Genomic DNA, 16,633 nt, shown 5'->3' on the forward strand with positions numbered 1-16,633 from the left:
GCCCCACCCACTGGCGACCATGTTTTTTCACCGATCTGAGCCATTTTCGAACTTGTCGAGATATCAATAAAACCAATGGTTTGGCCAAGTTTCATGATGATTGGGCAAAAAATGTGACTTCTTGACTGTTCACAGGCCTTTTTTACTATATAAATATAAGGAAAACTGACCCGCCCCCCTGGCAGCCATGTTTTTCAACGGACCAGACCCATTTCCGAACTTTACTCATGAAGATTGGACCAAAAATGTGGCTTCTAGAGTGTTGGCATGTTTTCACTATATACATATAGCAAACACTGCCCCGCCCCTTAGTGGCCATGTTTTTTCACCAATCTGGACCATTTTCGAACTTGTCCGAGATATCAATAAAACCAATGTATTGACCAAGTTTCATGATGATTTGCCAAAAATTGAGACTTCTAGAGTGTTTACAAGGTTTCTCTATAGCAAAATAAGGAAAACTGCCCCGCCCACTGGCGGCCATGTTTTTCAACGGACCAGAACCACTTTTTAACTCAACCAACATATCATGAGGACAAACAATTCAACAAAGTTACATGAAGATTAGGAATGAAATTGACTTCTACAGTGTTTAAAAGGTTTTTTCTTTTTTTGACCTAGTGACCTAGTTTTTGACCCAGCATGACCCAATTTCGAACTTGATCGAGATATCATTGGGACAAATCTTCTGACCAAGTTTCATGAAGATCGCACAAGAAATGTGGCCTCTAGAGTGTTTACAACCAAATGTGGACGGACGGACGACGGACGGACGGACAAAGACCGATCCCAAAAGCTCACTTGAGCAATCAGGTGAGCTAAAAATCAACGATTTCGCAATTTTCAAAAAACAAAATGACCGCCAGGACGCTGTGTAGTCACGTGATACACATCTTACCAGTGGACTCGTCGGTCGCTATGGAGATATTGGCAAGTGACAGTTTATTGCACTCGATAGCAGTTGTTTGTTTATTTAACACGCATTGCTAATTGGTAGTTGCCTGCTTCTTTTATGCATTTGACAGTTGGTCAAAAGTGTAAAAATTTGCCTTTGTATTTAAATGACTCGCGATTAATGTACTAACTGCCGAAAATATCAAAGACAAGTTTGGGGCTTTCATTAACTCATTAAGGAAATTAACGGTTTCATATCAATTACGATGCCTATTACACACAAACATTTTGATAGTCATCCCCCCAGGAAACCCGATACCTTGCGGGTCGTGTAATACCATAGGGGACAGTGCTGTGCATTTTGGCATGAAATTACATATGGTAAGTAAATTGGAAAAATTTAATTTGTCAAAGTCCAATTTGAAACAACTGTGTATTAACATTGATAACAAAGGTATTGGCCTACATGTAGAAACAATCCTGACAAATTTTCTTAAAAAATGAGCGAAATGTGGCTCCCTGCAGAAGATCGGGCAAAACGGGCCATGTTCAGGCATTTAGGGGAGAAAAAATTGTGGGAACGAGTAAGCTTTCTTGTGGGGACGACTTACTTAGTCGAGGGAACGAGATAGAAAAAACAGAGTGCAAAAGAAAATAAAAGAAGCGTGTGTATATATATATATATATATATATATATATATATATATATATATATATATATATATATATATATATATATATATATATATATATATTGTGTTTCCTAGTTTCCTAGAAGCGATAATTCGAACTGGTGCTGACCGGATTCACGTTTCAAAGATCAAAGCGTTTTACTGGGTGATACAGGTCGATCATACCATTGTTAATACTTCTTTGTTGGCACCATAATCTAAACCTACAAACAAGTAGATTAGTAGACATGTTAGAAATATTATGGCAGATCAACGCGAAACCGTTAAAAAAAACGAATACGCGCAGTGCTGTGTACAGTGATATAGCTATTTTCGTACAGAAAAAGTGCGCAATATTCCTAGTGAGTGATATTTTTTTTCTTCGTATTAAATAACGTGACGACGCCAAACCACGTGTTTTAACAAATCCCCATGTCAGTCAGTCAAAAGTATTCGCTTTAACACAAACAATACATAATACTCATACTTGTAAAACTGATTAAATGTGTGATAGAAACACGTCCTTACTTTCCGATCGTCTTAACATCGGTTGTTCATCTGTAAAAGTTTCAGAAAATTCAGCTAACGGTTCAAGAAGATTTGGCTCAACAAATAATTTCATAATTATACTATTTTAAAATAAACAAGAGATATACATGTGCCATAATCAGTTATGAAACATTTTAAATATACGTTGATTAACTTTTATCAATATTTATTATCTAGATGTTGTATAATAACTTGTATAGAGGGATCGATTGCAAACGACTACCACATCAGCGTATAGTACTAAATCGGGAAATCGCTTTTCTGGTTGAGTGAACGCCGATTATCATTAATTTATTTTAACAAAGCTACCGAAATCTGCTTGAATTAAATAACAAAATCGTTAGAATCGTGCAAAATTATCACTGCTTTATTTATCGTTTAATCATAGCTTTACAGAAATCGGACGTAATTCACGTTTCGTTTTTCGAATTAACATTATGCTTAAAGTAAAACGAATATGTGCCAACATTAAACATATTAATACCAAATCTTTTCATCGAAATGATCATACAAACGTTTGCGTTTAGAAGTTGTGTTAAGTGTTTTATGTATAAAACAATTAAACAACGTCATTTCGTCAAAGTGGACTATACGACAAATGTCAAATGTGTGAAGTTAGTATTATGAACGATCATATCTTCATATATTTCTATCTGATTGCATGTGTGTTAAATCCCTAATAGGTGGAAATATAACTCTGATATCACTTTTTTGTACATAATTCTCAGCACATATCGTGTTTTTCCGTCAATGATATGGTGATAAAACCAATGCACACGTGTAATATGTGTTTGAAAATATTACGCATGTGTTCATGATGGCTTAAAGTTACCATGCTACAAAAATTAATTATGATATCATACGTACCGTGCTTTCATCGAGGTCCATCCAAAACCGCTCAAAGAAATACCAGTCATTCTGTGTTCCATTTTCCGCCAACTCTGAATACTTTTCTTCTGCGTCATAGCCAAATGATTCAAGAGTTCTTCCATCAGAATGGATTAACACAGTTGCTGGCACTAAGTCAAACAAATGTTTACTATATTTTGTGTATATGGACACATTGATCGTGAGCCCCTCCACATTGGCATGGCCTCGTGAATATTCCGTCGGAAGTAAAATTACACCTGATTGCTCGTAAAAGTTTAAATGAACTAATTCAAACATAAACGTATTAATTAAGCAAACACACTTTTAACAGGGAGAATTTAAAGAAAACAGCAACATGTGGATCAGGAGGCGTTGTGATTCTTATTAAAAACACGATTGAAGAAAATTTCTATGTTACGTGTGCTAGCAAAACTTTCGAAGGCATCCTTAGCCTAAAGCTTACGAATAAACTATCATCGTTTGAAATTGTCATTACAGTATGTTATCTACCGCCCGAAGGTTCAGAACGAGGCCAGCACGTGGACGAATTATTTGATCATCTAACGGGCATTGTATACCTACACTCAAATGCGGACTGCTTATTGTTTTGCGGTGACAAAAACGGACAAATCTCGGATTTAAACGACACCATCGTAAATATAGATAATGTGAATGTCAGAAAACCAATTGACTTAACAAAACATAGGCACGGTGAATCATTTGTAGAATTTTTAAGAGAAGCGAAACTGTGCGTATTAAATGGACGTATTTCTCCGGAATATGACAATTTCACGTCAATTTCTACTAAAGGGAAAGCAGTGGTAGACTACATATTCACCCCACACTCGAACATCGATTTATTTAACAGATTCGAGGTACATACCGTTAAAGAACTCGGCAATAAGTACCACATTAAACCGGATTGCGCAATGCCTGACCACTCAGTACTATGTTGTGCAATGATTGTTAAAACGTTAATCAATAATGAAACAAACAGAGCCAACGGACCGTGCACTGATAATAATAATCCAATAGATGGGAAGAGGTTCAATTACGACTCAATACCAGCGCAGTTTATCGAAAACAACAGACTGATAGAAATGATCGATAGAATACAAACGTGTAATTTGCGCCAAAGTGAAATCGATAATTTATATACAGAGGTGTGTAACTTATACTATGAAACACTCCTTGCAAAAGTAAAACACAGTGACATGTCAAAACGATCAAAAAGGGCTTCCGTCATCAGTCAAAACCGTGGTGGAACAGTGACTTTGACTCTCTCTTCAAAGATGTGTGTGAAAGTGAACATGCATTCCTAAAGTGTAACAGTACCAAACGAAACAAACTTGAATACAGGCGCCTGTATACATTAAAGCAACGTCGTTTTGATAGGGAAATTAAACGATGTAAGCGGCAGTTTGAAAGGGACAAACAAATTGAACTGGAAACTATATGCACGGAAAACCCAAAAGAATTTTGGCACCATATTAAGGCGCTAGGTCCTCGACGAGACCACAAAATACCAATGGAAACTGTCGACGAAGATGGTAACATAGTAACCGACAATAAAAGTGTCCTTAACATTTGGGAGAGAGAATTCCAAAAACTTTTTGACAAAGCGGAAGCGTGCGAAGGCGGAAACTTTGATGAACAATTTTACGAAGAAGTAAAGAGGTTTAAATTGGAACTCGAACAACAATTAACAGAGGCTAAAAATGTTTATGACGATAACTCGAACCCGATGCTTAACGCAACAATAAGCGTGGCGGAGGTGATAAAAGCTCTATCACACTGCAAAAACGGTAAAGCATGCGGAGAGGACTCACTTCCTTACGAAGTTTTTAAAAATGAAAGTTCATACCATCTGCTCTCCGAACTGTTTAACAAATGTTTTACCCCTAGGATAACGCCCTCTATGTAGTCCGCGTCAATAGTCAAGCAAATCCCGAAGAACAACACGTGCGACCTTCGTATACCACTTAATTATCGCGGTATCAGCGTACTTCCGACCGTGAGCAAAATATTCGCGAGTGTTCTTAACAACCGTTTGACACAATACCTTGACCAGAACGAACTAATTGTCGATGAGCAAAATGGCTTCCGCAAACTTAGATCTTGCACCGATCACCTATTCACATTGTGTTCCATCATTCGCAACAGAAAGGCAGAGGGACTAGCAACGTATACATGTTTCATTGATATGATGAAAGCATTTGATAGGGTGGACAGAGATTGTCTGTTAGCCAAACTTTTGGCAATAGGTGTGAACGGTCGCTTCTATCACGTTCTACGTCATCCTTTACAGCACTTCGAAAGCGAGGGTGAATATTAACAATCACTTAACCGACTACTTCAACATCGAATGCTCGGTCGAGCAGGGAAACATAAGTTCACCGACGCTTTTTGGACTCTATATAAACGATCTTGCTCTTAAATTGAAGGAAATAAACTGTGGTATAATGATCAACGGTGAAAATATATGTATCCTACTGTACGCGGACGACTTTGTAATTTTAAGCGAAAGCGAACAAAATCTCCAAAAGATGCTGGATAAAATCGATACATGGTGCAAAAAATGGCGCATGTAAATAAATCCTTAGAAAAGAAAACGAGCGTTATGCATTTCCGAAAACAAAGTCAGCAACAAGCAACGTGTGCCTTTAACATTGGAGAGCACGCTATAAACATAACGAACAGTTATTTATTCCTCGGGTGCATTTTATCAGACACGCTTGACTTCTCCGTTACCGCTAACACACTGGCGGAATCGGCCGGCAGTGCTGTCGGTGGGATTTTAAACAAAGCTGAAACAATAAATGGACTAACGTTTACCGTATACACCAAACTTTATAACAGCAGTGTTATACTTGTGATGGATTACAGTTCAGGTGTTTGGGAATACAAAACATACTCGAAATGCGACACTTTACAACAAAAGGCGATTCGAGCCTTTCTTGGTGTGCATAAACACGCATCGAATATTGTAATTAACGGCGACGTTGGGTGGCAGACTACTACCGCAAGACACCATATTGGGATGCTACGCCTGTGGGACCGCCTTGTAAAGATGCCAGACGATAGGCTAACAAAGAGGATTTTTAATTGGGACTTCTCGCAGAATAAGGACTGGAACTCCGACATTTAACACATCTTTGAATCACTGAACCTCCAGCATTTATTTGCATCCAGATCGATGGGCAATATCTCATTAGATAGTCTTCTCAGTCGGACAACCGAACACTATAAGAAAAACGACATCAACAAATGGACGCAGGGTCTCGAAACCCAGCCGAAACTCAGAACCTATCGGCTAATAAATCATCTATATGAGTGCGAAAACTACGTGACAATGTACCTCCCGAAACATCTCAGATCGTTTATTGCACAGATCAGAACTGGAACCTTGCCACTACGCATTGAAACCGGGTGATTCCGACAACTGAAGCCTGAAGACAGATTGTGTTTACTCTGCAAAGGAACCAAATAAAATCGAATCCGAGTACCACTTCCTATTTGAATGTTCCTGTTATACAAACCTCAGACTTATGTTGTATAATTCCATCATAACGATAATACCAGACCTGATTCGTATGGATTATAGTGACAGACTCAAATGCTTAATGACGGACAAACGAGTGATATATAAATTTGCTTTATTTATAAACGATTGTTATTTAAAACGAGAAAGTATACTGTGTGTGACGATATGACTTTATTATGGCTATTATACAAAGTTGTATATGACACTTACAAAATGCTATATCCTATATTAAATTAGTGATTATTTTACAATATACTCTTTAACAGACATTAGGCGGCTACACTTATCCATGTCTAATTAGTGACTCGTAAGCCATTTGCATGGCTGGGTAGTACTGTTTGTTTTGAAATTGTATATTATAATAACTATATGTATATACTATGTGTCAGTTAATTAAAATATGAAACTACATGAAACTACACTGTATTGCATCGTTAATGAAACAAGTATTCTTTGGCGCGATTAAGACAACTTTTCACAGATTAAAATAGTTGAAACCAGCACAAACAAAACAGCAAATCACAATGGTTTTACAAATATTACCCACTCACTCAGTTTTGCTTGTTTAAAAAGAACATGTTGATCTGACGGATATGTCTGGTAGATGTAACTTCTATTTATGACTTTAACTGGCATTCGCTTATAAGAAAAAAAGCCTGGACTTGTAACATAATACTGTTGATAGCACTAGTCCACGTAAATATACCAAGAAACAAATGTATACGGTAATAGATTTGAAACAGGTAAAGCAATGAAGGTTCATCATTAGTTCGAAAAAAAGATAACGGAAACCGGTCTTGCCTGGCAGTTAAAGAAATACACATTGACATGATGAAATGACTCACAGACGAAAAAAAATGAAAACAAAATACAGACTCTTTTAATCAAAGCATCGACTGTTGCAAGACAAGAAAAAAAATCTAAAAAGTTTTGCCTTCAATAAGTCTTGTTGTACTTAAAATAAGCTTTTACAAAACCTTAAATGCTGAAAGTAGACACGATACGTTCTGTAATCAAAAGATTCCTGACAGTAAGTTAGGTTGTATGCCAAACACACTCTGTTATAAACAGCATATAATTGTACAGTAAGGTAAATGGGGGGGGGGCAATCCGGAAGAACTTTGCAATATCATAGCGCTGACGGGGACGTCGAAATAGAAACAGCATCGAATAGAAATTTATTTAATTTAATCAAATTATTCACCATAGACTCGCAATGCAGCAGTAGAAGAAACATCATTTGGGTCGGAGTAAATTCGTTATGCAATTTATATATAAACATAAAGTGAGATTACGTAGGTAATGTTATTAACAAACGAAATAACCTATCTAAGTGAACCAATACTTTTTTTCCTAAATACAACAATCTTAAAAAATAAACATTGTCAAAAGTTTAGAAGAGAAATTAAATTGATGTATATATTGATCACATCGTGTATTGCATTTGAACAAATCTTTCTATCCACTACATGTTCACTTTTGCGATTTTGATATATTCCTCTAAGCTCGCGTCAAGTATTTCTAATCGCAATAATGGTAGTATTTTGTCTCACCAACCTTGTCATAGTATCAAACCGACTTTAGCCTTTTTGTTTTTCATTTCACTTGTATAGTGTGTTTAACTGGCGTGGTACTTAGACGTAATCTTTTTGTTTGATGGGTTGGACATTTCGCTTTTAATAGCGCTGCTTAGTAACGCTTTCTTTTTAAATCTTGGCATCCTCAACTTCTGTAACTGGCGTCTTGTTACATGGGATTAGTAAGCCTAGTATTCTGTTTAGTAAGCATAGTATTCCGTTTAGGCATATTCAAACATAAGCATGTTTATACGTGTTAAAAAAACATGTAACAAGAGGCCCCGGAGGGCCCTGGGTCGCTCACCTGAGAGACTTAGATGGAAAAAAAACAAAGATTAAAACTCTTCAGCAAATATTTCAAATAATTGATATGACACGACTAACTTCAAAAATAAGGCGTTCCACAGGATTCACAATAGGCCTTTATAGAAAATTACCCCACCCATCCTGGCGGCCATGTTTTTAATACCCAGATTAAAAAAATATATATAAGGAAAATGCTTCTTACATACATATAGATAAAACTGCCCCATGCCCTGGCGGCCATGTTTTCCACTGATCACAACCCTTTTCAAACTCATTTTACATATCAATAAAACCAATGTTTTGACCAAGTTTCATGATGATTGGCCAAAATATGTGACTTTCAGAGTGTTCACAAGCCTTTTTAGTATATAAATTTAAGAAAAAAGACCCTTGGCGGTCAAGTTACTAGATGGATCAAAACCATTTTGGAACTCAACCGTCGTATCCAGAAAAAAATATGTTCTGACCAAATGTCACGAAGATTGGGCAAAAAATGTGCCTTCTAGACTGTTCACATGTTTTAACTTTATACATATTGAGAAAACTGCCAAACTCCTGTCGGCCATGTTTTTTCACTGATCACGACTATTTTCAAACTCAACCAAGACACCCATAAAACCAATGTTTTTACCAAGTTTCATGATGATTTGGCGAAAAAATGTGTCTTGTAGACTGTTCACATGTTTTCACTTTATACATATAGAGAAAACTGCCCCATCCCCTGGCGGCCAAGTTTTTCCACTGATCACGACCATTTTCAAACTCGTCCGAGATATCCACATAGCAAATGTTTTGACCAAAGGTCATGATAATTAGGCAAAAAAAGTGAATTCTAGAGTGTTTGCAAGCTTTTTTACTATATAAATATAAGCAAAAAGACCATCCCCATGGGGGTCATGTCTTTTACCGATCCGAACCATTTTCGAACTCAACCGTCGTATCCAGGAAACAAATATTCCGCCCAAATTTCATGAATATTAGGCAAAAAAATGACTCCACATGTTCTCATTATATACATACAGAGAAAACTCAACCCCCCTGGGGGCAATGTTTTTCACCGACCTGGACCATTTTCGATCTCGTCCGAGATATCTATAAAACCAATGTTTTGATCAAATGTTATGATGATGAGGCAAAAAATGTGACTTCTAGAGTGTTCACAAGCTTTTTTTACTATGTAAATATAAGGAACATGACCCCCCTTCCCTGGCGGCCATATTTTTTTTACGGATCTGAACCATTTTCGAACTCAACCATCGTATCAATGTTCTGACCAAATTTCATGAAGAATGGGCGAAAAATATGTCTTCTAGACTGTTCACGTGTTTTTATTATATACATATATAGAAAACTGCCCCACCCCCGTGCGGCCATGTTTTTCCACGATCATGACCATTTTCAAACTCGTCCGAGATTTCTCTATAGCCATATAAGGAATATTGCCCCGCCCCCTGGTGGTCATGTTTTTAAACGGACCGGAACCATTTTTTAACTCAACCAATTTATCATTAAGACAAACATTTTGACAAAGTTACATGAAGATTGGGCATCTAATGTGACTTCTACAGTGTTCACGAGGTTTTTCTTTTGTTTGACCTAGTGATCTAGTTTTTGACCCAGCATGACCCAGTTTCGAACTCGACCAAGATATCATTTGGACAAATCTTCTGCTCAAGTTTAATGCAGATCAGACAATAAATGTGGCCACTAGAGTGTTCACAAGGCAAAATGTTGAAGACGAACGACGCACGACGGACGACTGACAACGGACGGCGGACGACGAACAAAAGGTGATCCCAAAAGATCACCATGAGCACGTTGTGTTCAGATCAACTCAAGATTACACTGTGTAAACAATACCGTAAATGCATTATATAAGACACACGAGATGTTAGTGCTAAGTATGTGAACAAACATTCAAATCAGTGTTTATATCACCTTTGAGATAGTGATTTTAACAAAACCATTCCTCATATATTTCACACTGGGTCACTTTCAAAAGAATACAAAATGTTAACTCTTGACTTCTTATGAGTTCTTAAAACATTCACATCAATACGGAATTCATTCACAACAGTTATACCGTGTAAAACCTGTTGCCATAGGTATAAGCTGTGTTTGTCGTTTGAAAGTAATGTCCCAAAATATGGTCACAAGAAAACAGTTCCAAAAAGGGGGGTGTAACCATAATAATTTCGCATTAAATGAATTAATAGAGATAAAACACGTCGAGATAATTAAACAATCGTGACATGTGTTTTATTTTACTGTTAACATGCGCAAATACTGTTTAATAATTAGAGAAATTCGTACATCCAAAATTTCGAAGGTCAAGTTATTTAACAATTTCCTTCAATATCTGTTTTTTTTCGACGTCTAAGATCTTGAAACAAAATCGAGGAAAGCTTAAACACTGAACAGCTAGTGAGTATTCATTTTAAAGAAATATCAATATAAAGTGGCTTACCGAGTGAAAATACAAGTTACTCCTTAGCGAAAATCATGAGAACGACGCCATTTTGGTAGTCAGTTCCAACTCACGTCACTTAAACACATAAGCTCCCGTATATGCATTCCCCCTCCCTCCTTCTGGGTAGGCAAGAACTTTCCCATTGGAATTTAAAATGTATGCATAGAAAGCGATCGAATAAACTAAAACAAGATATTTAATACATACACGACTACAATGACGCGAATCTACGAGCTGTTAAAAAACAATATAGTTTCAGACCAATGGTGTTATTATAATTCTTACACAATATAGTAATAAATACTTTTCTTCCTGCAACGCAAAACAATTTATTTTTTGTGATTATAACTGTATCTAGATGTTACCTTTGTCACGGATTGTTCGATCGAAACGCTGTACCGAACTTCCGAAACGCTGTACCGAACTTGCCGCCTTGATGTTGTCGTGTTTGAAGATGAATGATAAAGTAGTATAAGCCACTCCCAGACTTATACTTGCAGTGACAAGACAATCTGCAATATAATAGGAATAAAGTTACTTTAACAAGGGACAACATTGTCACAAAACCAGGTTTTCAACTCAAAGTGTGACCTTGACCTTGGAGATATCAACGTAATTCTTTCGCGCGACACACCGTCCAATGATGGTGAACAAATGTGCCAAATGATTTTAAAATCTCACCATGAACGACATAGTTATGGCCGGGACAAGCTCATTTATGGCCATGTTTGACCTTTGAACTCAAAGTGTGACCTTGACCTTGGAGATATCGACGTAATTCGTTCCCGCGATACACCGTCCAATGATGATGGACAAATGTGCCAAATGATTTTAAAATCTTACAACGACATAGTTATGGCCCGGACAAGCTTGTTCCACCCGCCCGCCAGCCCAATAACCCGCCCACCCGCCCGCCCGCCGACATTTGCCCGCCGACATTTGCCAATCTAATAACCATTTGTTTCCTTCGGAAAACCTGGTTAAAAAATATATTTTTAATGCAATGAAATGAATAAATAAATGTTTAGCTCTTTAAGGACGCGGCTTTTCAGCAGCTCATTTAAATTCATGTTGTTTAATTGTTGTTTACCCTTAAACAATCCTATATTGAAACGTAATTAATATAGATTATTATGTATTCGTAACTATTCTTGTATTTCTTAAACGGCTCATATTCAAAGGTTTCATTTTTTTATATAAGCAAACGAAAATGACTGGAAATTACGATTAACTGAAAATTACGTCATGAAAATACACCCTAATGACGTCATTAATCCTGTTGTCAGCAAGGTGGGATATAGTTTATTTAACACAACGAGAAGTAATTTCATCAATTAGGAGCTCGACAAAGCCTTTAATTTGATGTAACGTAAGCTTTACCAATTGATTGCTATTAGACGGGCACTCCAGAAATATTTTCTTAAAAACGTCTTCTTTAATCAATTATTATAACTTCTTACTGAACTAATGGCGAACGATACACATTTAACTTGGTAAACACATGACGTCTGAGTAACTTGTTTTATCCCATATTTACTGCAACATTGACGGTATAACACCCCATGGAATAAACAAACCCTTATCCCACCTTGTTAAATAAACCTGTCGCGTGCACGGACTACTTTTTATTCTACCACTGAATGATTTTTCATAAGAAATCTCTAGAGTCGAGAAAACTTTAGCTTTACAATTATACGACCTTCAACCTTTAGATCTAGTCAAGGGACATAATATTTCGCCATCCGTAATGAATCAGCTTATTGACGGCGTCATAACATGACATTCTTATTGCGTCATTTTCCAATAATATGCGATGTCGTCTTTTGGTGTACACGAAACTAGTATGCGATGTCTGGGAATAAAACATTGAAGACGCGCTTTTTTTTCGTGTTAATGTATCCTGGATCTTATTATGAAAAAGTGCATATTCTATGGACAACTTACCTCGGATGGAACCGGTGAGACGAAGGATTTAGATCTACATGTAGATCTAGCTTATTCTTGTCATTGATTTTCAGAATGTGCGAGCCTATTGGGATGTGAAATTGTGTGTGTAGTCTGTAGAACCTACTGATGGGTGTGTATTTTGGTTCAGTAGTCTATTCGAATTGTTTTGCTTTTGGATGTAAGTAAACGTAAGAGTATTTTCTTTGATTAATAAACTCTGTCTTTGTTATGTTATCTAAGAAAGTCTATTCAGTAAGAATAACCCGTTTGTATCAAGTGTTTCAAAGCTTAATATCATTAGTACGGATTATCTTGTGTTTGAGTTACAAACTACAGGATGTGAAGGCTAGATCTAGACGCCATCAAAATCTGCAATTTATGTTTAGAACGACTATGTGTGTAAATCTAAATGTACATGCATGTTGACATCGACATAATTTTGTCAGGAGCAATCGCCGCTATATTGGAATTTGGTCATTTTCTTTCGAAAATTAAATGAATTATATTAAAGTAAAATCTTCTTTTCGCGGTCGTACATGTAATGTGTTACAATTTGCATGCTGCGTAAAATTGAATCGAGGCATATGGTGATATTTTTTCTCGTTATACAGTTTTTGTGTGAAATTTTATCAGACTATTTTGCGAACCAGAACAAATACATTCTATATCACTACACATGGTTACATTCGTAAGATATAGATTTTAAGCGCTTTTAAAAATGAATTAAAATTATTGTTAGGGTTATTAGATCTTTTTATGTTAAATGTCACGTTGAAGAAAATCAATGGGATAACTAGAATACTATGATTAGCATTGAACTGAGAGAAGTTTATGTTGCTCGGCTCAAACACCGAAAGCGCTCGCCAAGGCTTGCGCTCCCGGTGTTCTAAGCCTCGCAACATAAACTTCTCTCTATTCAACGCTAACCTAGTATTCTCTATATCTTATAGAATCGAGTGATTGAGTGATTAATCTAGTGATTAAGTCGAAGTAAATCCGCATGTACATTAAATTACTACACGCTACAACTGCATCGCAATCGTATGATAGACACTGTAAAATGCATACCGTTCATAAGAAAGAGTTTTAATCGGATAAAATTCGTTCAAGTTCATCAGACGTTACGTAACATAGAAATTATAAAATTCAAGAGACAGTATCAGGATAAACATTATTTATAAAAAAGGCTAGTCAAATATGTCGCCTGTCGCCCTTGCAAGTCACCACAAGGCAATTGAAGCGACTTACGAAAGACACTCGTATTGTCGCGTCTGTAGTCGCATTGCAACTACGATGATTGCTTATATAAAGTATAAAATGCATCTGTCATTGTATTCGGAAGAATGGCCGAGTGGTCTAAGTGGTAGACTTTTTACTCCAGGACTCCAGGGTCAGTGGTTCGAACCCTGCTTAGGGTTACCTTTTTTTCTTTTTTTAAATTTATACTTGATTTTTTACTGGAGCTTTATGTATCCAATGTTTACATTTATCAATATAAAGCATTTAATGACAAACTTCAAAACATGACAAAATCTGCGAAAAGGCCCCTTTAACATTTAGGTTCTTTTTGCAGTACATCCAGACGGACGAATTTATAATGGAAGGTATTGACGGACAAACATATAGCAAACCCATTGCTCGATGCGATATTAAGTTAAAGAGGATGTCTTATATTCTTTTTGAATTATCACACTTATAAATTGTGTTCTATTGTAAGCAGCAGTAATTTGAGCTTCTGACTATCAAATGAAAAAGGTTCGTGAATAATCCTAATATTTCCCACAGCTGTTAAGAAGTAAACCGAGTTTTACAGTATCCAGTCCTTTCAAACGGAAGGACTTCCGCGCGGACAGACACATACGGTCGAGGGGTAAAGCTATAGTCTCCTCCGTTGAAACTTGTATGGGGACTTATCAAATAGATACTTACTCTAAATGTTGATAATGAAACACTCAAATCACAAGAAAGACCAACACACATATTTTTATCATGGGCAGCGTGGTTTCAAACCAATCATGTTTCATCAACAAGCTCCGGAATGCTAATTATAAAAGAAATATTTTGCATACAAATGGTCTGCTGAACCAGAGTGCTAACCCAGAGTGGAGAATGTAAGTCTCTAAATAAAATATCAAAACTTAATGCTACACACAATTATTTTGCCATACCGGGTTTACTTGTAAATGTTATCATCAATAACAAAAATAGTATTCACACTAAGGTGTATTTCGAGGTATATGAAGTCCTCTCCGAGCAAGAGGCTACATTATGTGCGGACCCAGGGTGTGCCCTGCACTCCTACATAATTAATTTACTAGTCTCACGAACGATGGAATGAAATGCGAATTATAGCTGCTATTTCCAGCTGTGGTGCTGTGTGTGTGTGGGGGGGGGGGCAGCCGGAGTAACCGGAGAACACACCGGAACGTGAATTGAACCCGGGTCGCCTAGGTGAGAAGCGAGTGTTCGCACTAACGAAAACTGAACTTGCTTATCTACTGCGACAGGGACTCATCTTATCATTAAAACGGTTTAATGGTTTCTTTCGATTATGGGGAAAAGGCATTGCCCTTACATGGGCTAAAAGTATTACGTAAAAAGCATGTAGGGGAGATTTTCGGCGCAAAAATCAACAACTATTAACATACACACATAAGTGTTGTTTTAGTATTTAATGAGGTGAATCAAAGATACTCTGTATGTTCACTTCCAATTGCTTCCATTTCAATAACTTGATATTACTGCAAACTGTGTAGAGTAACAAACATAAGAAAGCGGAATATGTAAAGGGATCGGACTATGTATAGATTAACCACATAATATCTTGTCCATATCATTTCCATAACTTTCAAACGACAATATTTAAAATGAGTTATCTTTGCGAAAAGACTGTAGTCCGATTGTTATACGCGGTCGTTTTCATGACACACTTTCACTGTGTAAATTTATCATTAATATTGTTTCATCATATCTAAAACGTTTTCTAAAAGGTGGTGGGCGCATATCATTTGCCGTTTTCGTCGAGAATTTTAATTCCTATTAAAGCCACACAACTTATTTGGCATAGTAAATTTAAGTATAAATATGAAACATATTTTATCTATGCCAATTAGAATATATCTGGTGGTTACAAGGTAGAAATCCGTCTTTGTTGCGCTTTAAAACTTGAAAACAATCGCGTTTGTCGAAATGGACATATAGGTTTAGAAATCCTACTTTCGGTTTTAAAAGCGGTACCGTTTGAAAAAAAAAATTACTTGCTAACTAGGCTTTATATTTAATTTTATCTATGCCAATTACAATATATCTGGTGGTTACAAGGTAGAAATCCGTCTTTTTTGCGTTTTAAAACTTAAAACTTATCGCGTTTGTCGAAATGGACGTATACGTATAGACATCCTACTTTCGGTTTTAAAAGCGGTACCGTTTAAAAATTAATAAATTACTTGCTAACTAGGATATATATTTAATTTTATCTATGCCAATTAGAATATATCAGATGGTTACAAGGTAGAAATCCGTTTTTTTTTTGCGTTTTAAAACTTGAGGCTATAGATTTATGACACTATTGCACACTTTCAAAATGCATCTATATGTATTGATTAAAGTGATATTATTGGCATTTTTCACTGTTGAATTGAGCTGAAAAGAATTAACAGGTCAAAAGAATTAGTTAAAATGTGGTAACTGACCAATTATCTACAACTCATCTTGCTTCCACTTGTTTATAAAAAATATATATTAGTTTCGATATTTAACATGACTCACCCAGTCCTCTAAGCCGAAATGATCCGTAAAACAAAAT

At 36.4% G+C, this 16,633-nt stretch overlaps 1 protein-coding gene across 2 annotated transcripts in view; it reads right to left on the reverse strand.

Annotated features, from left to right (window-relative positions):
• LOC127879840 (uncharacterized) overlaps positions 1 to 16,633 on the reverse strand; it is a 53,666-nt gene that overhangs the window by 13,496 nt on the left and 23,537 nt on the right. For both annotated transcript variants that reach the window (XM_052426888.1, XM_052426887.1), the window contains exons 3-4: positions 11,247 to 11,393; positions 2,982 to 3,133 (exon numbers count right to left, since the gene is read on the reverse strand). In XM_052426888.1, coding sequence (XP_052282848.1) covers positions 2,982 to 3,133; positions 11,247 to 11,393 — 299 coding nt within the window. The remainder of the gene's footprint in view (positions 1 to 2,981; positions 3,134 to 11,246; positions 11,394 to 16,633) is intronic.

This window comes from Dreissena polymorpha, chromosome 4 (assembly GCF_020536995.1).
Source record: "Dreissena polymorpha isolate Duluth1 chromosome 4, UMN_Dpol_1.0, whole genome shotgun sequence".
NCBI classification, from domain to species: domain Eukaryota; kingdom Metazoa; phylum Mollusca; class Bivalvia; order Myida; family Dreissenidae; genus Dreissena; species Dreissena polymorpha.